At 40.4% G+C, this 25,175-nt stretch overlaps 1 protein-coding gene across 1 annotated transcript; it reads right to left on the minus strand.

Moving 5' to 3' along the window:
• Window positions 1-1,131: 1,131 nt before the first annotated feature.
• On the minus strand, window positions 1,132-24,471 carry LOC117521969 (mitochondrial import inner membrane translocase subunit TIM44-like). The gene is made up of 13 exons (XM_034183333.1): window positions 24,392-24,471; window positions 17,540-17,644; window positions 16,556-16,720; window positions 16,288-16,368; window positions 15,848-15,997; window positions 15,278-15,411; window positions 13,219-13,304; window positions 12,835-12,927; window positions 11,617-11,741; window positions 9,363-9,413; window positions 7,525-7,614; window positions 3,146-3,256; window positions 1,132-2,778 (listed from the first exon to the last, which is right to left on the minus strand). Exons 1-13 carry the CDS (start codon window positions 24,425-24,427, stop codon window positions 2,659-2,661), a joined length of 1,347 nt encoding a protein of 448 aa, XP_034039224.1. The 5' UTR covers window positions 24,428-24,471; the 3' UTR covers window positions 1,132-2,658.
• Window positions 24,472-25,175: the final 704 nt, after the last annotated feature.

Genomic DNA, 25,175 nt, shown 5'->3' on the forward strand with positions numbered 1-25,175 from the left:
CCAAAACATTAAATCTAGACTTGCATCTCAGCTGTACCTTCCAGCAAATTGTAGCTGAACTTTCAGGTCTTCTTTTTAAGGAAATACTCAAATTTCAGGCAGTTGTAAATTTCAGTACCATTATGAACACATTGTCTAATGTCACATGCAGCAGCCAGGAATGATGTACAAACAGTAAGAGCACACAATGTAAATCATTAGGCTCACAATTAATCCAAATTCCATTCACAATACATTTTAACACTTTAGTTTGAATACATTTTAAGACTGGGGCAGCACATTTCTAAATAAAAAACAAACAATTGCAGATAATTTAGGAATGATTAAAAAAAAAAGTCAGATACTAATGTCGGAATTGAGTTGATTTTTTCCTGTTAACCTAAAATATTCTGTAACTAGCTGATAAGTAAGGAATGATCAGAAAAAAATGCTCACAAAACTGACATAGTAATATCATAATCATCTTGATTTTCTGCGAGGATTTATTTACTTTTTGTCATTTTAATTTCCTTACAGAAATAGAACTCAGCATTATTTCCACTGAAATATTTACAGTTAACGCATTGAGTTTCTCCACACACGTAGTCGACAGTCGACACAGCAGCATGGCAACGTACTCATTCTTGTTTTTCCATCTTCAGCGTGAAACATTTAATATGCACCACACAATCAAAGAAAATCAAACAAATCAACAACACAAACACAGCTTTAGAAAACAACTACTGACCTGTAAACAATAAAGTTGCCACAATGATTAATTTAGATGTGGTCCCACCCCAACACACATGAGCAGTGCTTGTTGTTTCGTATATTACACCAATTTATGAGCTTCAATTGTAATATATACACTACCAGTCAAAAGTTTTGGCACTTTTGACTGGTAGTGTATATGTATATTCATGTACATTTAAATCTTTGGATCAAAGTTTCTGGTGTGGAAATCTCATAGTACATCTCACAGTACTTACAGTAGTAAGTAGATTGGGTCACAGCTCAATGTTGAAGAAAATGCCAATCTACTATACGACGCAGCCAGTGTTTCCCCTCCTAGTAGTGTAGGCCAGGTAGCGAATACTCACCAGGTTAGAATTTTTTTGTCATAAACAAAATAAAAATAATGCCAAACATGCATTAACTTGGAATATATTCATTTTGGGGCATCCAAAACACTCGGATCAGCGCTGAGTGAGGCCGTTCCAAAACGTGAGGGATAAACACACCTTTGTCATTTCCTGTTCTGCTGTGCTCCACAAGTGAGTCAAACACCTGCTGATCACTTATAGATGTAACTTTCTTTCAAATCATTTTCACATTAAAACAACTTAACGGTCATTAAGCTGTGATTTTGTTGTGTGACCCAGCAGCCAACTGAGCTGCGTGTTCATTTAAACTTTAACGATCACTAATTAAACAGTCATTTGTAAATGAAAGACTGAGGAAAAAATATCTGATTCATGAAGCTTTGCATCCAGGTTTTAACTTTCAAGAAACATATTTGAAAAAGCAAACAGTCTAAAGTCCCATAATGCTTTGAGTGTTTTCACATACATCCTCCTACTACATCATTTATGCCCAACAGCTTGTTTGAGACCTCTATATGAAACAGAAGTACCTCTAAATACTTTAATTGGCACTCTATTCCAAAATCATGGGGGAAGACAAAATAAAAAACAAGAACACCCCAATACACGCAAAATGAAAATTGTTGCAGTACCATCTTGACTGAGGTGATAATCCTGCTTGCTGTGTTCATGTGTTTTTGAGAGCTCATAGGTTGCACATTTCAATACATTAAAACATTTCTGTAATTGATTTAAATGAGCTTTTTTTTTGTTTGCTGCTTTTGCATTTCTGAGAACCTGAAAATTCTTGAGGAACCACTGGATATAGCTCTTCCCATCATTCCCCACCTCCACCAAAAGTGTCACAATGTTTCCTCCATATCTTCATGTATTAGTAAGATATCAACAGCTCAATGGTCATTTAATCCAAACCTATATGTGGTCATTTTAAGTGTACATTAAGTCAGGCATCAGAGCCTTTTAAAATTTCATGCTGTCACTTGTGTGTGATTAATAACCTCATCACATCTGCTCCAGGACCTCATGCCCCCCCTTAAACAACAGTGTGAACATTGAACTTCACATTTATCTTTAAAATGTCCCAGCAGGTGACTGCACAGAATCAACATCCACATTGTCATTTTACTGTCGACAGCAGCATGTTTTCGTATTTCACCGCTTGGCTTGGTGCGGGTGATGAAAGGGTGAGAGAACAAAGCAGGATGAGATCCGCCATTGGTCAGTCAGTGAAAACACCGGCTCCATCAAGTCCAAAAACCACATAAGAGAAATGTTCTGCAGTTAGAAGCCACTCTCCATCAACTACCCAGTGTGACACATGACGTGCACATGGCAGTGCTGACAGCCACTGATGGTGTGGAAATGTCATATGGTTTATGGTCATGGTGACGTATGTTTTTGTAACTGAATGTGGACAAATAAATACATCTAGGTCCCAATGAGACCAGATTCAGTGTTGCCTTATAAGAGCATCCTGCCTTCAAACAATGTGAGCATTCCAGATGCAGCTTTCTTTCTTCTGGTTGTGTTCTCCTCTTTGTGGTCCATAGCCACTCTGTCACTCATCTTCCTGCTCCTATAGAACCTGCTCAGTGCTGGAGGCAGAAATGTCCAGGAGTCTCCAAGCTGCATTGGAGTTCAGCTCCTCCTGGTCACGGCACAACGCCCAAACGTGCATCATCCTCATCACCTTCTCCTGTTGTGGTGGGGAGAGAAGAGCAGGAGGTCAGCTCCAAAGAGAGGAAACAACATGGAATCATAACCAAGTCACAACTGAAACAGAGAAGAACTGGCAGCCAGTAAACCTGTAACTACACACCTCTGCTGCACGAGCTGAATTAAATTCTGATATTTTGGAACAAAATATTAACCCTAAATGAACCAAAGCTGAAACAGCAACAAGAGCTGACAAAGTGCATTGCCTCAGGCAACAGAACTGGAAGTAATTTAAGAAAAAGGTGAAAGTGGTACATGTTATGAAGTGCTGATCTAATTCCAGCCTAATATGAATTGTTTACATCTGTACTGTATTAAATTAATTGTGCTGCTTATGCAAGACTGACCGGATCGCCCTCCACCACTTCTCCTTTGGGGCTGCGAATCACCATGACAACCTGGGCCTGGAAAGTGATAATAAGGACTGGACCCTGTTCCATCATCTTACCCATCGCTAGCTACAACACACAGACAGACAGACAGAGAGAAATTAGACAAGCAAATTAAATGACAAGAACAAAATCAGCGCAGCAGATTTCTCCAGCTTACTCGTGCTTCTGAAAAGGTAAAAGTCTTGTCACTTGTGACACTGTGGCAGCAGTGTGGAGGGATGAAGTGAATCATTATTTTCTGGATGTGTCTGTTTCAAGCTAAATAACTAAAGGTAAAGTCTAAAACATGCGAGTCTTAGTGGTCAACAAATTAAACTGTCCGCTGATTAATCAGCGCAGTTAAGTGCTATTGTGAGATGCTGTGATTGGCCCATGCCTGCACTCACAAAACTGATTAACAAAAACTCATCTGCACAAAAAAAGGACAACAACAATGAAATCAAGGACCTTTGGCCTGTGGTCCTGAATGAGAACAAGGTGTCCAGTGTTTTACAAAATTAAAACAACATCAGTGAATAAAAAATAGTTTCTGTCAAAATCATGTAGAGTCAAAAACACAGACACGGTCTGGCTGTGCCTGTTTTATGTGCGGTGCTCTGTTCACTGGGCTCACGACTGCAGAGGAAGAGTTGATGGACACTTCACCCTCAACTCCTGATATTTTTGAGGGATTGTTTCATATTTAGACAAAAGAACTGCACTGAGCCTGCAGCAAGCCGTCTGTAGCAGAGCCGGAGTTTGTAACAGGAGCAGTTACATTCCCTCCACTCACACTGGGATGTCACTGCAACTGCACTGTGGTTAACACCGGTGTCTCTTTAAAATCAAGTTACAAAGACATGAAAACAAAATTCATACAATTAGGTAAATTTTGGAATTAGTCCGTAGCTCATGAGTGCCAAACTTTGTGTGTGTGTGTGTGTGTTGTGATTACAGATCAACAAAGATCTGTTACACCACTATTGTTTTGAATCTGTCACTGAAAAAGATGGATATTTTCACATTATTCATATTTCAAGGGGCCCTTGGCCACTTAAATATGCACCTGATGTGTACATTAAGGAAAAAGTATTCACTCACTGCACTTAAACTAAGGGCCCTGTCCCACTGGGGAGAGGATTAATTGCGCATGAATTGAGTACACAAATTACGGGCGTTTGTTGTCGTCCGCAACAAAAATGGCCAAAAATGACAAATGTCCCAGTATGAATTCCGGATATACGAGGTCTGTTAGAAAAGTATCGTGCCTTTTTATTTTTTTCAAAAACTATATGGATTTGATTCATATGTTTTTACGTCAGCCAAGCTTGAACCTTCATGCGCATGTGTGAGTTTTTCCACGCCTGTCGGTTGCATCATTCGCCTGTGGACAGGCTTTGAGTGAGCACTGCTCCACCCCTCTCATCGTTGTTTCATTGCGAGGAAATGGCGGAATGATTTGGGCTTTTTTTTCCATCAGAATTTTTTCAGAAACTGTTAGAGACAGGCAGCTGGAAACCATTCGAAAAATTTATCTGGCTTTTGGTGAAAATTTTACGGGCTTCACAGAGAATAAGGAGTGTTACTACAGCTTTAAGGACGGCCCACAATCGCGTTGCGCCGCCATTGAGAGGCAGAAACCACCACATCATTTCTAAACGGACCGCTGTGTGGAGCCGGGACCGCTGTGTGCAATTTCTCTGGTTAAGAGCTGGACATCAGCCATTTTCCGGCAGAGTTCACTTTTAACAAGAGATTTTGTCATGGAAAGCCTCGCGGAGGCTTCGCGCGTCATGACCGATTCACTGATGAAGCAAGACAAAGGAACACCTCCGTTTCGGAGTGCCAGAGGACAGGTTGGGACATGTCTATCTCGGCTTTCAGTGCTTACCAGTCGAATGAGTATAAGAGAAATTGTGGAGAGCCGGGCATGTCCAAATTTGTCCTCTGGCACTCCGAAACGGAGGTGTTCCTTTGTCTTGCTTCATCAGCGAATCGGTCGCGACGCGCGAAGCCTCCGCGCGGCTTTCCATGACAAAATCTCTTGTTAAAAGTGAAATCTGCCGGAAAATGGCTGATGTCCAGCTCTTGTGATAACCAGAGAAATTGCACACGGCGGTCCCGGCTCCACACAGCCATCCGTTTAGAAATGATGTGGTGGTTTCTGCCTCTCGATGGCAGCTCGGAGCGCGGCGTGCTGTGCGCCATTGTGGGTCGTCCTTAAAGCTGTAGTAATACTCCTTATTCTCTGTGAAGCCTGTAAAATTTTCACTGAAAGCCAGATAAATTTTTCGAATGGTTTCCAGCTGCCTGTCTCTAACAGTTTCTGAAAAAATTCTGATGGAAAAAAGCCCAAATCATTCCGCCATTTCCTCGCAATGAAACAACGATGAGAGAGGTGGAGCAGTGCTCACTCAAAGCCTGCCCACAGGCGAATGACGCAACCGACAGGTGTGGAAAAACTCACACATGCGCACGAAGGTTCAAGCTTGGCTGACGTAAAAACATATGAATCAAATCCATATAGTTTTTGAAAAAAATAAAAAGGTGCGATACTTTTCTAACAGACCTCGTATTAATAATGTATAGCAAATATATGATGAACAATCATGGTTGTATAACGCATGTAGTGAGGAAACTGATCCGACGCATTGCGATTATCATGGCAGTATTACAGGTGTATTATGAATGCATCGAGCACGTGTTGCAAGTGCACGGCATCTGCATTGCGGTCATAAAAGAAGTGCACTTGGGCCGTCGGCATCACTATTCACACCAACAATACAGCCTCTGGAGCAATTGCTGGATTTGGACAAGTTGATTGTTAAAGTGCACTGACACGAGCCTGCCTTTTCCTCACGACACAGGTCGTGATGTGTCGTGCTGGTAAACTCATCTTTAACAGGTGCAGACAGGACGCCAGAGGAGCGCCGGTCCGCGCTATTACACACAGAGAATTTTGAAATGTTCAAAAAATCTTTCACGCACAAATGTCGTGCAATGTGGCACGATCTAATCTCGAACACGACATGCAGCTCAAGTGGAGTAAACAAGGAGTGAACAAAGTGAGTGGTGACGTCAGCGGATCGCATCAGATCACACCTCGTCTGAAGGATTATAACAAGTTAAATCTGTTATAAACATAAAAATAAATGCGTTAACAGCTGCACACAAGAAGGAAAAAACAAGCAACTGCTTTATCAAGCCATGACAATGTAAACAGGTCAAATAATTACCTTTTTAGACGGCTCAAAATGCTTTCTACAGCTTGTTAGCTGTTCGCGTGTACACACGCGCGAACAGCTCCAGCTGCAGCTTCCTCTGAGATTCAGGAGGTGATTAGAGCAGTTTTCAACAGCCAATTTGTAGAATAAAATGATTAATCCACCACAAAATAATTATTTTATATATGCAGCATCCAGCGCAGAGTGCGTGGCAGCCGGTAGAACAAAGAACGGCGTCCAGCTGTGAACACAGAGCATCTGATTTGCATCTGCCGCAAATCAGATGCAAAGCAGACGTAATAAAAACGCTTTATTCGTGGCCAATCTGTATGCATTTTCTACAACTTATTTTAGTTCGTGATGTGGACATGATGGGCACACAAAATATCCATTTTACACACTGTCCCAGTCCGCTGCCAAGCCGCAAATCCCTGTCAGTTGCGGATATCAGCAGATGACGACGAATAGACAGCGCATAGATTGAGTATGTATTGAGTATGTATAGAGTATGTAAGGCGGATGTCATCTGCAGCCAAAATTTTGTGCAGCTCAAAAATCGTGGCAACGGAAAACGTGCCTCTGCGGATAGTTGCGGACGTGTGCGGGTGTCGGCTGACTCATACAAACATGTTTCACGCATATTGTGGATGTTAAGCAAATATGAGTCAATTCTGTGCGCAATCCATACGCAAACCCCCCTAAACGCCAGTGGGACTGGGCCATAAATCTATGAACAATGAAATAATTTCAGACCTCACTTTTAGACCGTATATAACTATAAATAAAATTCTTTTGGCTTCCCCCTTTTTTCCTTGGGGTTGCCACACCACATCAAATGTGTAGCTAACTAATTCTTTTAAAAGTATGAACATTTATGTTGTATCTTCTTTCCAATGTACCAACCTTGGAAAGATGTGGTACTTGCTGACAGGAGAAATTACATTAATGACAGACGAGGCTGTGATCGCACAGTTTCACAGCTTATCCCATTTCCTGCTTTCACCTGATAACTCGCACGTTTTGTTTTTGGTGTAATCACAGTCAATAGCTGAGACAAATCATAAAGAACAGAGAGCAACAGCAGATCAGTAAGCTGTGTAAATAATAGTGCAAAATGCTGCAAGAACGTACATCAATGTTGTCGATGTCGAGGACTTTGGAGTGAAAGAGGTGCCCCAAAGCTCTGGCCTGCTGGATCGGGTGGGCTAGCTGACTGTACGTCTGAGAACAGACATATAAAAACATGTTCAGAATTTTAAAGAAAATGCTTCACAGATCAGCTGTGTCAACTAAAGTGGGCAAAACAATATTGGGAGGGTTCATGTTCCCAAAGGTAATTACAGTGGGGCAAAAAAGTAGTCAGTCCCTGATTGTGCAAGTTCTCCTACTTAGAAAGATGAGAGAGGTCTGTAATTTTCATCATAGGTACACTTCAACTATGAGAGACAAAATGAGAAAAAAAAAAAATCCAGGAAATCACATTGTAGGATTTTTAAAGAATTTATTTGTAAATTATGGTGGAAAATACACTGTAGCTGGTATTTTGGCCCATTCCTCCATGCAGATCTCCTCTAGAGCAGTGATGTTTTGGGGCTGTCGCTGGGCAACACAAACTTTCAACTCCCGTAACAAATTTTCTATGGGGTTGAGGTCTGGACACTGACTAGGCCACTCCAAGACCTTGAAATGCTTTTTACGGAGCCACTCCTTTGTTGCTTGAGTGGTGTGTTTGGGATCACCGTCATGCTGGAAGACCCAGACACATTGCATCTTCAATGCTCTCACTGATGGAAGGAGGTTTTGGGTTAAAATCTCATGATACATGGCCACATTCATTCTTCCCTGAACACGGATCAGTTGCCCTGTCCCCTTTGCAGAAAAAGGGCCTCAAAGCACGATGTTTCTACCCCCATGCTTCACAGCAGATATGGGGTTCTTGGGATGAAACTCAGCATTCTTCTTCCTCCAAACACGACGAGTTGAGTTTTTACCAAAAATGTTCTATTTTGGTTTCATCTGACCACATGATATTCTCCCAATCCTCTTCTGGATCATCCATATGCTCTCTGACAAACTTCAAACGGGCCTGGACATGTAGTTTAAGCAGGGGGACACGTCTGGCACTGCAGGATTTGAGTCCCTCTCTGCGTACTGTGTAGCCTTTGTTACTTTGGTCCCAGCTCTCTGCAGGTCATTCATCAGGTCCCTCCATTTAGTTCTGGGATTTCTGTTCACCATTCTCATGATCATTTTGACTTCACGGGATGACATCTTGCGTGGAGCCCCAGATCAAGGAAGATTATCAATGGTCTTGTATGTCTTCCATTTTCTTACAATTGCTCCCACAGTTGATTTATTCACACCAACCTGCTTGACTATTGTAGATTCACTCTTCCCAGCCTGGTGCACATCTGCAATTTTCTTCTTGGTGCCCTTCAACAACTCTTTGGTCTTGGCCATGGCTGAGTTTGGAGTCTGACTGTTTGAGGCTGTAGACAGGTGTCTTTTATACAGATAACGAGTTGTGACAGATGCCATTAATACAGATAATAGGTGGAGGACAGAAGAGCTTCTTAAAGAAGAAGTTACAGGTCTGTGAGAGCCAGGAATCTTGCTTGTTTGTGGGTGACCAAATACTTATTTTCCACCATGGTTTACAATTAAATTCTTTAAAAATCCTACAATGTGATTTCCTGGATTTTTTTTTCCTCATTTTGTCTCTCATAGTTGAAGTGTACCTATGATGAAAATTACAGACCACTCTCATCTTTCTAAGTAGGAGAACTTGCACAATCAGGGGCTGAGTAAATACTTACTTACCCCCCTTACTTAATACTTACCCCACTGTATGTACATTTCTTGGCTAAACACTAACAAAGCAGCATTATTTTCAATTAATACTACAAAATACAGAGATGCTGTATGATACCTGACTGCAGACTGAATAAAACATAGACGGCAGCACTTACAGCTTCATAGCACCAGTCTTTTAATACATCCAACTCTCCACGAATCATAGCCTGCAGAAAACACAGTCACACTGAATTCCTGAGGATTCTTCAGAACATCATACCTGGAGATTTATTTGAACCAGCTCAATCAGAAATATGTTGTTTATTCCTGCTAAATCCTGTTTCATGAGGGATGGTTGCATGCAGGGAAGGTGACAATATTACTTTACATTATGGTTTCACATCAAATGGGTACGAGACAATTTGAAAATGCAAACGTTTCAACCTGCAAACAGCAAAAGCACCAAAAACACGTTCTTGTAGTTTTAATCACAGCAGATTTTTATTCCATTACACAGACATACAGTAGAGTTCAGAATAATAGTGCTATGTGACTAAAAATATTAATCCAGGTTCTGAGTATATTTCTTATTGTTACATGGGAAACAAGGTACCAGTAGATTCAGTAGATTCTCACAAATCCAACAAGACCAAGCATTCATGATATGCACACTCTTAAGACTATGGAATTGGGCTATTAGTAAAAAAAATAGTAGAAAAGGGGGTGTTCACAATAATAGTAGCATCTGCTGTTGATGCTACAAACTCAAAACTATTATGCTCAAATTGCTTTTTTAGCAATCCTGTGAATGACTAAACTAGTATTTCGTTGTATAACAACAATTTTTCATTATTTCTTCACATCTGCGAGGCATTAATTTTGTTGGTTTGGAACCAAGATTTTGCTCGTTTACTAGTGTGCTTGGGGTCATTGTCTTGTTGAAACACCCATTTCAAGGGCATGTCCTCTTCAGCATAAGGCAACATGACCTCTTCAAGTATTTTGACATATCCAAACTGATCCATGATACCTGGTATGCGATATATAAGCCCAACACCATAGTAGGAGAAAAACGCCCATATCATGATGCTTGCACCACCATGCTTCACTGTCTTCACTGTGAACTGTGGCTTGAATTCAGAGTTTGGGGGTCGTCTCACAAACTGTCTGCGGTCCTTGGACCCAAAAAGAACAATTTTATTCTCATCAGTCCACAAAATATTCCTCCATTTCTCTTTAGGCCAGTTGATGTGTTCTTTGGCAAATTGTAACCTTTTCTGCACGTCTTATTTAACAGAGGGACTTTCCGGGGGATTCTTGCAAATAAATTAGCTTCACACAGGCGTCTTCTAACTGTCACAGCACTTACAGGTAACTCCAGACTGTCTTTGATCATCCTGGAGCTGATCAGTGGGTGAGCCTTTGCCATTCTGGTTATTCTTCTATCCATTTTGATGATTGTTTTCCGTTTTCTTCCACGCGTGTCTGGTTTTTTTGTCCATTTTAAAGCATTGGAGATCATTGTAGATGAACAGGCTATAATTTTTTGCACCTGCGTATACGTTTTCCCCTCTCAATCAACTTTTTAATCAAACTACGCTGTTCTTCTGAACAATGTCTTGAACGTCCCATTTTCCTCAGGCTTTCAAAGAGAAAAGCATGTTCAACAGGTGCTGGCTTCATCCTTAAATAGGGGACACCTGATTCACACCTGTTTGTTCCACAAAATTGATGAACTCACTGACTGAATGCCACACTACTATTACTGTGAACACCCCCTTTTCTACTTTTTTTTTTTTACTAATAGCCCAATTTTATAGCCTTAAGAGTGTGCATATCATGAATGCTTTGTCTTGTTGGATTTGTGAGAATCTACTGAATCTACTGGTACCTTGTTTCCCATGTAACAATAAGAAATATACTCAAAACCTGGATTAATCTTTTTAGTCACATAGCACTACTATTATTCTGAACACTACTGTAACTCAGATCCTGCATATTTTCCCCTGAAATGACAGGACTCTACTCTTTACAATTCTGCACTGTCTATACTTGTTCTATGAACGTGAAAGACACAACACATTTTGTGTCTTCTGCTTTGGACTCAGGATTATTCTAGTTGCTTTGAACTTGCAGAAGTAGCGATCAAGCCTGATTCAGTAGTGGGAAGCAGCGAGTCTACAACTCCACCTGGACGGGCTGCTGTCCCATCCAGGTGGAGGTGCAGATTAATTCCCCAGCCAAGACACTTACCTAATTACAGCTGGAGTACCTTGTAAAAGGACACAGACGGGTAGCATGAGCAGGAATAGAACCCAGATCTACATATTAGCAGGTATAATTGTAGAGCTGCCTGCTCGACGGTTATTAATGAGGAACAAGTATGACCACCAGAGACACAGTCATACGGAGAACCGATGCTCCCCCTACCTCCAGTATGTTGGGGATGATGTCTTTTTCACACTGTTTGAGAAAAGAGTCTTTGTCGAAGCTGGGATCTGCCTTCACAATCTCTGTCAGCACCTCAGACATTTCTGTTTTTGAGAAAAGACCACCTGGAAAAACAAAAACAACGCCAGAATTTAACAACCAATAGATGGACAATCACAGGGAAGAAACATTAAAGGATACACTCACTTTTTTATTTTATTTTTGACAAGTATCAGTGAAGCCTGAGTTCAAAGATGATTAAAAGCTCATTTAACTGCTCTCTCATAAATGGTTTTCTACACATTGTTGTCTTTGTTTGCCTGTATTTCTTTTATTACTATTATTATTTCTGTTGTCATGAAAGGTGTCTATGTGTACTACTTTTAATGTTTTTTGTTTTTTTTAATTAAATTTAAAGTAATGTTTCATTTTGAGGTGGAGCCTGTTGCCTGTCCCTGCACTGTGTACTTGTCCTTGTATTTATGGTAACTTTTAAAATGTGCAAAATAAAGAAATAGAACAGAAATAGCCCTATACTCACATCTGATGATTACATCATGAGGGAAATCCCATTTTCCACAAATTTAAGAAGAAATGAAAGCGTGAACACAGAAGAGGTCTCCAAACAATCAAACTGGATTATTCCCTAAACTTCCAATTACGTTGTGTAGTTAATACTGAGTGCTTACATTTTATGATTTCTTAGAAATATATGGTAATATTATAAGTGATCTACAGGAACTACTAACCCCTAACTGCAGCCAACTTCTAAGACTGATGCAAACCTCTCAATACCTCTCAGAGTGGCAACTCTCTCTCTGAAGACGTCAGACCATAATTATTTAGATTTATGCACGTCTTTGTGAGAATTGCTATCACAATGTGACGTTTCATTTTTCGTTTCATTTTTCATTTTTACCAAACTGTTTGGAGTTGCTTTTGAAAATATAGAGATGGCGATTCCTATATTACCCCAACATTTCTGTTTGTGCGAGATATAAAAACACCCACATCCACACTTACAAAACAATATACTACTACTGTATTTGTGTGTTTATATGTACTTTCAGTTAGGCTAACATTTTCATGGTATAAAACAATTGTATTAAATCTCGTCCACAGACAGCTAGAGTTTCTGTCTAAATACACAGCTCCTTCCCACAGAATTATAAACATTATTCCAGGAAGAGTCAACAATAACATAAATGTAATTATTACCCATGAAGCTGGTGACTCTCTCGGTCACAGCCCTGGATGCTCTGATGAAGGCGTTATCACTTTCGTCATATTTCATCTTCATCTCAAAGAACCCTGCAGGTGGCCCACCACACACACACACACACACACACACACACACACACACACACAGAAAAGATCAGATACACAGTTTAACAAGTAAGAGCAACTTTCAGTGACACAAACACAAAAATTTGGACATCCCACTATATAGAAAAACACCTGAAGCCTGATTTGGAACATGGTACAAAAGAGCATGCTGCCACCTGCTGTACTTAAAAGACATTACAAACTGTAGTGGTCTATGAAGTAACAAATTCCACAGTGTGAAAGCTAAGGTATGGAGTCTGTTTGTTTTTTCCTTACTGTTGAAAACTACGTTGTTATCTTTGAAGTCCTTCCACTGCTGGTACCACTTAGAATCCTTGTGAAGAACGACACCCATAGCATCTCTGCAAAAAGAAACAGTAACACATCTGCAACATCTCACATTATACACCGATCAGCCATAACACTGTGACTACTTGCCGAATATTGTTTACACCTTCCTTTGTCTATAAATAAGCCCTGACCAGATGAAGCATGGACTCTGCTCAGCCTGTGAAGGTGTGCCATGGTACCTGGCACCAAGATGTTTTCATTTGTGAGTTGTGGTATCCATGGATTGGACATGATTGTGTAGCACATCCAGGACCATGTTTGGTAGATAATGACCACTACAGACTGGGAACATCACACAACAACTGCACTTCTGAAGATGCTCTGGCACAGATGTCTAGCCACCATAATTTGGACCTGTCTATTGCCCAAGTGACAGCTGCCACTCTTACAAAGTAAATCAGTGTTTGTGCCTGGTGTGATGAAACCCGGACCACTTTATTGGACGGATTTCCCGTGATGCTGAGGGCGTAAACAAAGCTCTTCTCTGCTGAGCCAAGGTCGTAATTACTCAGTCCTTTGGTTGGAATTAGGTGTTGTTGTACACTGTCAAACCACAGATCAACAGCTGTGTAAGGAAACTTTTTTGTGACTTTGGACTGCGAGAAAAAGACTTGGGCTTGCTAGTTAGCTAACAACAAGCAGCACTAACAACAGTCTGGCAGCTAACGGCTACAACTTCCTGCGCTGGTAAACGGCAGCATAGCAAGAAAGTTAACTGAACGCAGGAAATGTCACCAAAAGCAACTAAAGTAGAGGCTAAACCGGATGAGGAGTACGTGTTGCTCTCACAGGGGACTGAAATGATGCAGCAGCAAAAGGACACGTTCATGGCTCTACTGAAGAAACAAGAGGAAAACTTTAAGGGATTTGTCCAAGTGATCATAGAGTCCACTGACACCAGACTGGATGCAGTATCACAGGGACGCACAAGAAATCAAAATGAGCCGGCAGTTTACACAAAAAGATGTGGATGATTTGAAAGCTGACATGTCTAAGCGGGCAGAACACTGCAATTCAATGCAGGCGGACATTTACAAAGTCTATGAAAGTCTACTGACCATCACAGACAAAACGGAATATTTGGAAGGTCAGTCCAGACGTAACAACCTGATATTTGACAGAATCCAAAAGTCACTGGGAGAAACCTGGGCTGAATTGTAGGATAAAATCAAGAAGGAGCTGCACAGGTGGAGAGAGCGTGTCGCGCATTGAAAATTTAAGACAGAAGAAGGGCCAAGACTCGATAAGTATTTCTGCTTCTTCCTGCTCCTTCTCGAGCATATTTCTTTTCTTTGTTTAAAATCCAGACTATGTGTTGCTTTTGGATGCTTAGTTTTCATGCCTATTTCACAATGTGTCTGTTCAAGATAAATAAGTGTTTTTCACTTCACCTTTCAGTGGTCACAATGCTATGGTATGGGGTGATGGTCTAGTGCAGTGGTGTCCAAATTATTCCAGAAAGGCCCAAGAGGGTGCAGGTTTTCCTTGCAGCCACTGACTTCAGCAGGTGATTTCACTGATTAACATCCCTTTGAACGGGTGGAATGAGTTCATCAGTGAAATCACCTGGGGGAGTCACTAGCTGCAAAGAAAACCTGCACCCTCTTGGCCCTTTCTGGAATAGTTTGGACACCACTGGTCTAGTAGTGTGCTTGAGACTAGAGGATTCTCTGTTCAAACCCCTGTCTGGCTGGAAAAATCACGAATGGCCCTCGGGCAAGGTCGTTAATCCCAAAGTTGTTTTCGGTATGTAAGGGAGCACCTTGCATCGCAACACCCTGACATCGGTGTGCAAGTGTGTGTGAATGGGTGAATGCGAGGCATCGTTATAAAGCACTTTGAGGATCTGATAATAGATGGAAAAGTGCTATATAAATGCAGTCCATTTACCACAACGTTATGACTGGTGTAGATCCAAAACCTCACTCGAGAATAAGATACACATTTAAAGTTTTATGGGCGAGAGAGAAAACATGGTACTCACTCATTGGCCTCGAACAGTCTAGTGTCACTGTCTGCTCCTTTAGAGGAGAAGTCGCTCCTCTTCCTCAGCTGCAGAGGAGCTCTGTAAGGGCCGTCGTCACCTACGTGCATCTCCTTCTTCATTGTTTCCACACCCTGTGAAGATGACACACAAAGGTTTTTGAAAACATGAACCATAATGGTACATGTCAGTCCACCAAGCTGCTACCAGCCCTTTAGTTCAAAATGCTTTCTAAACAGATTAACCATTCCAAACAGCTGCAATTTTTCTCCCCAATCCTTGATTTGAGAACACAACCATTTTGCAGTAAATTACAGCACAGAACCCTCCTCCTGCCACAATGTTCTTGTTGCTTTACCTGACAATGAAAGTGATCATTTTAGTGCTCAAGCTACATCTTAATTTGATGACATTTGCTTCTGACACCCTCAGTCAAGTATTTATTCTTTCAGATATCAACAATGACAAGGTGAAGCAAATGAAGTATGTTAGCATTAAATGTTGAACCATCAACGCTGCAATTAAAGGGTGTTAAGAAATTTAAGCATGTTATCAGCTTTAACACCTGACCTGTGAAAGTGCCTTGAAGGCACTGGTTCTGCCCAGTTTCTCGCCTCCTTTGGACACAGATTCAGCAGAGTGCACGGCCGTCCTGGCCGCCTCCTCCACACCTTGCCTGATCTTCTTCCCCAAGTCAGTCCGACTCACCTCCTCAATACCCTGTGGCAGGAACACACATACACAGACACAACATTATATTACTCAGATTATATAAAACACACCACCTGAATCACAGCTAAGAAGATTTGCATCCTTTTCCACATAGTTCTGATAGTTTACCACAAGTTCAAATACAATATCTCAGCTGGAAAAATAAAAGTCCAAACAGGAACAATCAATAAAAAATATGAATATTAGGTTTGTCTAACCAATCACCGACCAATGTCAGTGTTATGAATATTTGGTTGTTTTGTAGTAATGTGATGTTTGTACAAATGCTGATATCTCACCTCCTTGACAGTCACTGACAGTGAGCCCAAAGTCTTCTTCAGCACCTCAGACGTCTTCACTGTCTCGGCCTCTATAGATTTCTGACCCATATTAAGAAAGAAGAAGAAGAAAAAAAAAAGACTGTCTGCATCTTTCCAAAATAAAACGCAAAACCCATTTACCTTGATGCTGATAAGTTACACTATCACAATAAAACTTCAAAGATGCTCTAAAGACAGATTTCTCCATACGATGTCGCGGGCACCACAAAGCAAATAACGTTCTTACATATTTCCTGCGAGCCTGCTGAAGAGCATCAGACTCCTCAAGCCTCTTGGCCTCTTCTCTGAACTTCTTTATGTTCTCTTTCATCTCCTGATTCTTACTGAACTCCTGACGCAGATTATCCACAAACTCCCCCAGAAAACCTTTACGTCCTGAGGCATGTCGCACCTGTTGTTGCAACAAACAAGCAGACAGAACATTATCAGAAATAGTTCCATCAGTAAGCAATAGTTCAATATCAAATTTCTTTGTGCTTTACCAACAAAAGGGCATAATCACTCCTGAAACAGCCTTACCAAGCACTGGTTCATACTTTTGTTTTCACATTTATTGCCATCATTCAACAAATGAAAACATACATTTCACACGCCAATAATTCTGCACTCTCACAAAACTGAGGAAGCCACCAGCAGAGCAGGATTTGCTCCAGTTGGATTTTTACTGACATGGTTTAACTGGCTTCACCCACTTTACTTTTCTTCCTCATGAAAATTTGTTCAGCTTCCACTTGATGTTGCCAATTTAAAGCTCAAACATAATTTGTATTATCTCAGTTTTTGTTACAATTCACACTTTTTCCATTTGTTTAACCCGTTTATGCCTAGATTTTTGTTTTTTTTTTAATAATTGGAAAAATTTGCATTAGTACCTTTGAGATTTTTTATTGTGAGTAGAAAATGACAGTGACACATTTCGGCAACAACTGTTGCCAGTGGGGCAAAAAGGGTTAATTTTGGAAACATTTTGAAAAATTTCACAAATTTATTACTTCAAATGTGGCATATTTAATTTTCTATGTAACTCTGGGATGTGACAGTGGAGGGCAAAGGTTATAGTATCATCTTGTTCACCTGTCTACAAGTTCATCATGATGTTTGCCACTGTGACTCTGATGGCACAAAAGACACCGCAATGTTCCCTAATGTCACGGTCAGTGAGCATGTAATGGTCATCTGGAGGTGAAAAGGAGACAATTTTACATGCTACCTGCACTGCTGCTACCAGACTTCTCTGTAACTTGTAGACATCACTGCTCCACAAAGATGGGACCAGAGACCGAGAACTGACGATCCAGACACGTCTGCCAAGCAGCTGAAACAAGACAAACTCACCATTAGTCACAAATACAAACGGGGGAAGATGACAGTTACTGAAAACAGGTTGTTTAGTTAGTGAATCAAATATATAATGAACAGAAAGTGGAGAAAATGACAAGAACAATGCAAAATGTAGCAACAATGCCGACATCAGGAATGCCTCTCAAAATGAATTACTTTTGATAATAGGAGAAAAGTTATTTATATAGTGAGCAACACATGCTCTGTGCTAATTTAATTTAACCTTTATTTATCCAGGTTAGTTCCATTGAGATCGAGATCTCTTTTGCAAGGGAGACCTGGACAATTATAAAGTTTCCAGTTAACCTAACCTGCATGTCTTTAAATGTGGGAGGAAACCGGAGCACCCAGAGGAAACCCATGCAAACACGGGGAGAACATAATTGTAGACATTCAATGAGTAAAGGAATGTCTTATGAACCAAAACACTGTGATTAGTCCATTCACTTGTGTTTTATTATGCTTCAACACCAGAGGGTGTCACTAAAAATCGGTCTGCTCTGCCTTCATTGCACATGCGTCATTTTGGAGCGTCTGCAGTATTTCACCGATTACTGCCTCATTTCTGCTTAAAACTGCACTCCAGTCATCACCTATCTCAGCAACAGATATCTGAAGCTTTTGTACAACAATCATTTCCACATAAATTCAGTATTATTTCATCATAAAAGATGGAGGAAGCGATCAGAGCACAGCAGCCATGACGAGCTGCTGCGTTCACTGCGCCTCTGTTATTTCAAAGTGTCATCGATTATCGCCTTGTTTTCTGCTTAAAACAACCTTGTTTCTCCTTAAAACTGATTTTAGAATGATTTAAGAGGTTTTACTTTGTCATCTGATGATTAATAATCCCATTATTCCTTTTGACCACTTTGGGTGAAGAGAATCAGTCTCAGACCAGCTGCTGTGGTCCCAAATAACACATGCGCAGTGGAGGCAGGGCGGACCATTCGGTCTGCAACAAGGGTGCCAATAAACTGCGATGTTATGAAACCTCAAAAAGCAAAACAGTTGGTGCACTGAAGACCCATTTAGCACAGTGTATGATGCCTTCCTTTCAACATGGACTCCGGAAAAATGTTTTGAAGCACAGATATTGCCGAACACTGTTTTGAGTTTTCCGTCAATAATTTGCCAGACTGAAAAAGAAGTTGCTGCATCATGTCCAGCCACAATGTGCCCGACAAACTACATGCATGATCCACAATCATCTATCCAGTGTCCACTAAATATCCATCAGGTAGCAAATACTATGGGATATTACATAGGCAAAAAAAGTTGCTTTTTCAATTGATCTGATGCATCAAAGTTAAACACCCTCTGAAGCTGGGGTCACCAATCCTGCTGCTAGAGATCATGACCCTACATGTTTTCATACTCCACCCACTGCTAAGGCCCTAAGAGGTACACTGGTGTTATAGAAAACGGAGTGGCTATACGCTCAACCATTGGTTCAATAAAGCAAATACGCAAGCATATACGCCCAACCACAACCGACCAATGAGCGCGCTTGTAAGTTCACTTCCGGGTTCATTGCTGGGTGGGGTGGGGGGATATCTTCTCGCAGGCTGCAGGAGGGTTCGCAGCCCGCAGAGGGGCTGTGATCTAAAGTGGTTCTGTTTGGCTTATCATACTCACGGAACTGTGTCAAATTAACACCATCTTACAGGCAACAAGCAGCATTTTGTTTATAAAAATTGGTTTGTCGTCGTTAACAGGCTTCCGTTCAAAAGAGTTGTAGTCTTACACACCTCTCTGCAGCTTCTCTCCCCCTGCCATCCCCTCATTACCCCATCCCCGTAGAGACGGTGCCTGCTCCCAGACCACCAATAACCAGCAAAAATCTATTTAAGCATAAAAATTCACAAAGAAAAAATAATATAGCACCTTCAACTGCACCACAGACTAAAACAGTTAAATGTGGTCTATTAAACATTAGGTCTCTCGCTTCTAAGTCCCTGTTAGTAAATGATATAATAATTGATCAACATATTGATTTATTCTGCCTTACAGAAACCTGGTTACAGCAGGATGAATATGTTAGTTTAAATGAGTCAACACCCCCGAGTCACACTAACTGCCAGAATGCTCGTAGCACGGGCCGAGGCGGAGGATTAGCAGCAATCTTCCATTCCAGCTTATTAATTAATCAAAAACTCAGACAGAGCTTTAATTCATTTGAAAGCTTGGCTCTTAGTCTTGTCCATCCAAATTGGAAGTCCCAAAAACCAGTTTTATTTGTTATTATCTATCGTCCACCTGGTCGTTACTGTGAGTTTCTCTGTGAATTTTCAGACCTTTTGTCTGACTTAGTGCTTAGCTCAGATAAGGTAATTATAGTGGGCGATTTTAACATCCACACAGATGCAGAGAATGACAGCCTCAACACTGCATTTAATCTATTATTAGACTCAATTGGCTTTGCTCAAAATGTAAATGAGTCCACCCACCACGTTAATCATATCTTAGATCTTGTTCTGACTTATGGTATTGAAATTGAAGACTTAACAGTATTCCCTGAAAACTCCCTTCTGTCTGATCATTTCTTAATAACATTTACATTTACTCTGATGGACTACCCAGCAGTGGGGAATAAGTTTCATTACATTAGAAGTCTTTCAGAAAGCGCTGTAACTAGGTTTAAGGATATGATTCCTTCTTTATGTTCTCTAATGCCATATACCAACACAGTGCAGAGTAGCTACCTAAACTCTGTAAGTGAGATAGAGTATCTCGTCAATAGTTTTACATCCTCATTGAAGACAACTTTGGATGCTGTAGCTCCTCTGAAAAAGAGAGCTTTAAATCAGAAGTGCCTGACTCCGTGGTATAACTCACAAACTCGCAGCTTAAAGCAGATAACCCGTAAGTTGGAGAGGAAATGGCATCTCACTAATTTAGAAGATCTTCACTTAGCCTGGAAAAAGAGTCTGTTGCTCTATAAAAAAGCCCTCCGTAAAGCTAGGACATCTTACTACTCATCACTAATTGAAGAAAATAAGAACAACCCCAGGTTTCTTTTCAGCACTGTAGCCAGGCTGGCAAAGAGTCAGAGCTCTATTGAGCCGAGTATTCCTTTAACTTTAACTAGTAATGACTTCATGACTTTCTTTGCTAATAAAATTTTAACTATTAGAGAAAAAATTACTCAACCATCCCAAAGACGTATCGTTATCTTTGGCTGCTTTCAGTGATGCCGGTATTTGGTTAGACTCTTTCTCTCAGATTGTTCTGTCTGAGTTATTTTCATTAGTTACTTCATCCAAACCATCAACATGTCTATTAGACCCCATTCCTACCAGGCTGCTCAAGGAAGCCCTACCATTATTTAATGCTTCGATCTTAAATATGATCAATCTATCTTTATTAGTTGGCTATGTACCACAGGCTTTTAAGGTGCCAGTAATTAAACCATTACTTAAAAAGCCATCACTTGACCCAGCTATCTTAGCTAATTATAGACCAATCTCCAACCTTCCTTTTCTCTCAAAAATTCTTGAAAGGGTAGTTGTAAAACAGCTAACTGATCATCTGCAGAGGAATGGTCTATTTGAAGAGTTTCAGTCAGGTTTTAGAATTCATCATAGTACAGAAACAGCATTAGTGAAGGTTACAAATGATCTTCTTATGGCCTCAGACAGTGGACTCATCTCTGTGCTTGTTCTGTTAGACCTCAGTGCTGCTTTTGATACTGTTGACCATACAATTTTATTACAGAGATTAGAGCATGCCATAGGTATTAAAGGCACTGCGCTGCGGTGGTTTGAATCATATTTATCTAATAGATTACAATTTGTTCATGTAAATGGGGAATCTTCTTCACAGACTAAGGTTAATTATGGAGTTCCACAAGGTTCTGTGCTAGGACCAATTTTATTCACTTTATACATGCTTCCCTTAGGTAGTATTATTAGACGGCATTGCTTAAATTTTCATTGTTACGCAGATGATACCCAGCTTTATCTATCCATGAAGCCAGAGGACACACACCAATTAGCTAAACTGCAGGATTGTCTTACAGACATAAAGACATGGATGACCTCTAATTTCCTGCTTTTAAACTCAGATAAAACTGAAGTTATTGTACTTGGCCCCACAAATCTTAGAAACATGGTGTCTAACCAGATACTTACTCTGGATGGCATTACCCTGACCTCTAGTAATACTGTGAGAAATCTTGGAGTCATTTTTGATCAGGATATGTCATTCAAAGCACATATTAAAGAAATATGTAGGACTGCTTTTTTGCATTTACGCAATATCTCTAAAATTAGAAAGGTCTTGTCTCAGAGTGATGCTGAAAAACTAATTCATGCATTTATTTCCTCTAGGCTGGACTATTGTAATTCATTATTATCAGGTTGTCCTAAAAGTTCCCTGAAAAGCCTTCAGTTAATTCAAATGCTGCAGCTAGAGTACTAACGGGGACTAGAAGGAGAGAGCATATCTCACCCATATTGGCCTCTCTTCATTGGCTTCCTGTTAATTCTAGAATAGAATTTAAAATTCTTCTTCTTACTTATAAGGTTTTGAATAATCAGGTCCCATCTTATCTTAGGGACCTCATAGTACCATATCACCCCAATAGAGCGCTTCGCTCTCAGACTGCAGGCTTACTTGTAGTTCCTAGGGTTTGTAAGAGTAGAATGGGAGGCAGAGCCTTCAGCTTTCAGGCTCCTCTCCTGTGGAACCAGCTCCCAATTCAGATCAGGGAGACAGACACCCTCTCTACTTTTAAGATTAGGCTTAAAACTTTCCTTTTTGCTAAAGCTTATAGTTATAGGGCTGGATCAGGTGACCCTGAACCATCCCTTAGTTATGCTGCTATAGACTTAGACTGCTAGGGGGTTCCCATGATGCACTGAGTGTTTCTTTCTCTTTTTGCTCTGTATGCACCACTCTGCATTTAATCATTAGTGACTGATCTCTGCTCCCCTCCACAGCATGTCTTTTTCCTGGTTCTCTCCCTCAGCCCCAACCAGTCCCAGCAGAAGACTGCCCCTCCCTGAGCCTGGTTCTGCTGGAGGTTTCTTCCTGTTAAAAGGGAGTTTTTCCTTCCCACTGTCGCCAAGTGCTTGCTCACAGGGGGTCGTTCTGACCGTTGGGGTTTTTACGTAATTATTGTATGGCCTTGCCTTACAATATAAGGCGCCTTGGGGCAACTGTTTGTTGTGATTTGGCGCTATATAAATAAAATTGATTGATTGATTGAAAATACTTATAAAGTTTGTCTGCTTTCATCCATTTTTGCAGTAATTAAAGACGGCGCCACTAAATGTGTCAAACATACGCCACTTTTCACGGCGCAATAGAGCTTTAAAAAAGTGGTGAAAAATACAGTTTAGATGCACAAAACATGTCAAATACATGATCATGGTTGGGCGAATAAGGTAAGACATTATATTTATCTGCCCAACAGTTGGGCGTGTAATGTTCAATATATGACTTATCTGCCCAACAGTTGGGCAAATAAAGTAAGACATTATATTTATCTGCCCAACGGTGTATGTATATATATATATATATATATATATATATATATATATATAGTACAATATAAACTACATCTTGGAGTAAAAGCCACCTCTCTGAGATCTTGCGAGATTTGAAACCTCAATAGGGTGAACTGATTGTCGGCTATGGAGAGTGTTGCTTTCAGCTACGGAGTCTCGTCCTATGGAACACATAGCTTTTTGATGCGTTTTGGCCTTTCATTAACATGCAAACTGCATTTTAAGTCAATGAAAACTGTGCTTTTGCAAAACTCCTTCCAATATGAAGATTTTCAGGAACTCTGATAAAATGTAGAAAAGTAGTTTTTGTCTTTTTCTCCAAGCTTAAGATTGGCCAACATAACTATATGGTTGGAGTTACATTACCACCTGTTGCTTTTCCATGCTCTTGACAGTGGATGACAATGTGTTTTGTGTTGTCAAGTGGGTGGATACATTTTTCAAAAAAAGAAGGTGGAAAATCCCTGCTTTCAAAAATAGCCATGTATGTGTAGATGTACCCTAAGTTAGGTGTACTGTGCTCATTCAATCAAGAGGTAGGAAACACCAGACTTGACTAATCAACTGCAGTTGCAGTAGGAACACATGCAGAACAAGTGACCTCCAGCAGCAGGGTTGGTGGCCGCTGGTTTAAAGACATCATCCTCGTTATCTGCTCTTTCAAGTTGTGAGTTACAAGATAATGACACTTGTGTTTTAAGTTATTGCTGACACAAAGCCAAGATGGACTAACTCAAACGTTTGCTGTTTAAACAGCACAGGGAATCTGTGAAACCATTTGACCAAGTACAAAATGCTGGGGAAGTCTTGAAATTACTCGTCCAACTCTCTCTCTCTCTATAGAGAGAGAGAGAGAGAGAGAGACTGATTATAAACTGTATGGTACAGACCTTAATGGCTCATGAGTACTGAATATTGAAGGACAATCTTGGACTAACCAAGTTAGCTGCTGTTACAGTAGATATCACTAACTATTCAATCTGAAAGCCTCCTATTTAAATTCCGACTTTTATTTTTACGAGATGACCAGATGGTCCGTCACAGTACTGCTGCACTGAGGCCTTTTTATAACACATACAGCCAACTTACTCACTGTACACTGAATCTTAAGCACACAACAGACAACGAAAACACGAAGCACTGCGATAAATATTGTCTCGAACAAAACTCAAAACAGTAAATTATATAATTATACATCATATTCTAACCTCGTAGCACCGACACACGGAGGCCGCCATATTCATCTGGTACCACGTGCAACGTCGCAGCAGCAGCTGACCTTGGCTCAACCAATAGTAGAGGAGATCCGTCACCCACCGTTTCCGTGGAGACATCGACGTCACACTCGAGTAACGGCACGTATATGTGTATAAATAAATAAATGAAGAAATAAATAAATAAGTGTGTGTATAGCCAAGTGGCCTCTGTGTGCGTGTATGTATGGTTTTGATCACGGAGAAACTGGGGAGAACTGACATTTGTCGATTGGTAAGAAAATGATATATAATCATATATAGAGTATCAATATAATTCATAGTGTATATATATATATATATATATATATATATATATATATATTAAAGTTATATATCAGAGAAAAAATATATCATATATGGATAAAAAGTTATATATCAGAAAATGATTTTATATATATATATATATATATATATATATATATATATATATATACACACTCAACAAAAATATAAACGCAACACTTTTGGTTTTGCTCCCATTTTGTATAAGATGAACTCAAAGATCTAAAACTTTTTCCACATACGCAATATCACCATTTCCCTCAAATATTGTTCACAAATCAGTCTAAATCTGTGATAGTGAGCACTTCTCCTTTGCTGAGATAATCCATCCCACCTCACAGGTGTGCCATATCAAGATGCTGATTAGACACCATGATTAGTGCACAGGTGTGCCTTAGACTGTCCACAATAAAAGGCCACTCTGAAAGGTGCAGTTTTATCACACAGCACAATG

This window comes from Thalassophryne amazonica, chromosome 12 (genome assembly GCF_902500255.1).
Source record: "Thalassophryne amazonica chromosome 12, fThaAma1.1, whole genome shotgun sequence".
NCBI lineage: Eukaryota > Metazoa > Chordata > Actinopteri > Batrachoidiformes > Batrachoididae > Thalassophryne > Thalassophryne amazonica.

What these genes read in the sequence shown, in the direction of transcription:
- LOC117521969 (XM_034183333.1), bottom strand. Translation starts at nt 24,427, where the DNA reads ATGAATATGGCGGCCTCCGTGTGTCGGTGCTACGAG. An exon ending in AGCAGGCTCGCAGGAAATAT is followed by an intron (nt 16,369 to 16,555) that starts GTAAGAACGTTA and finishes AATATGGGTCAG; the next exon opens with AAATCTATAGAGGCCGAGAC. An exon ending in AAGTGGTGGAGGGCGATCCG is followed by an intron (nt 2,779 to 3,145) that starts GTCAGTCTTGCA and finishes CCACCACAACAG; the next exon opens with GAGAAGGTGATGAGGATGAT.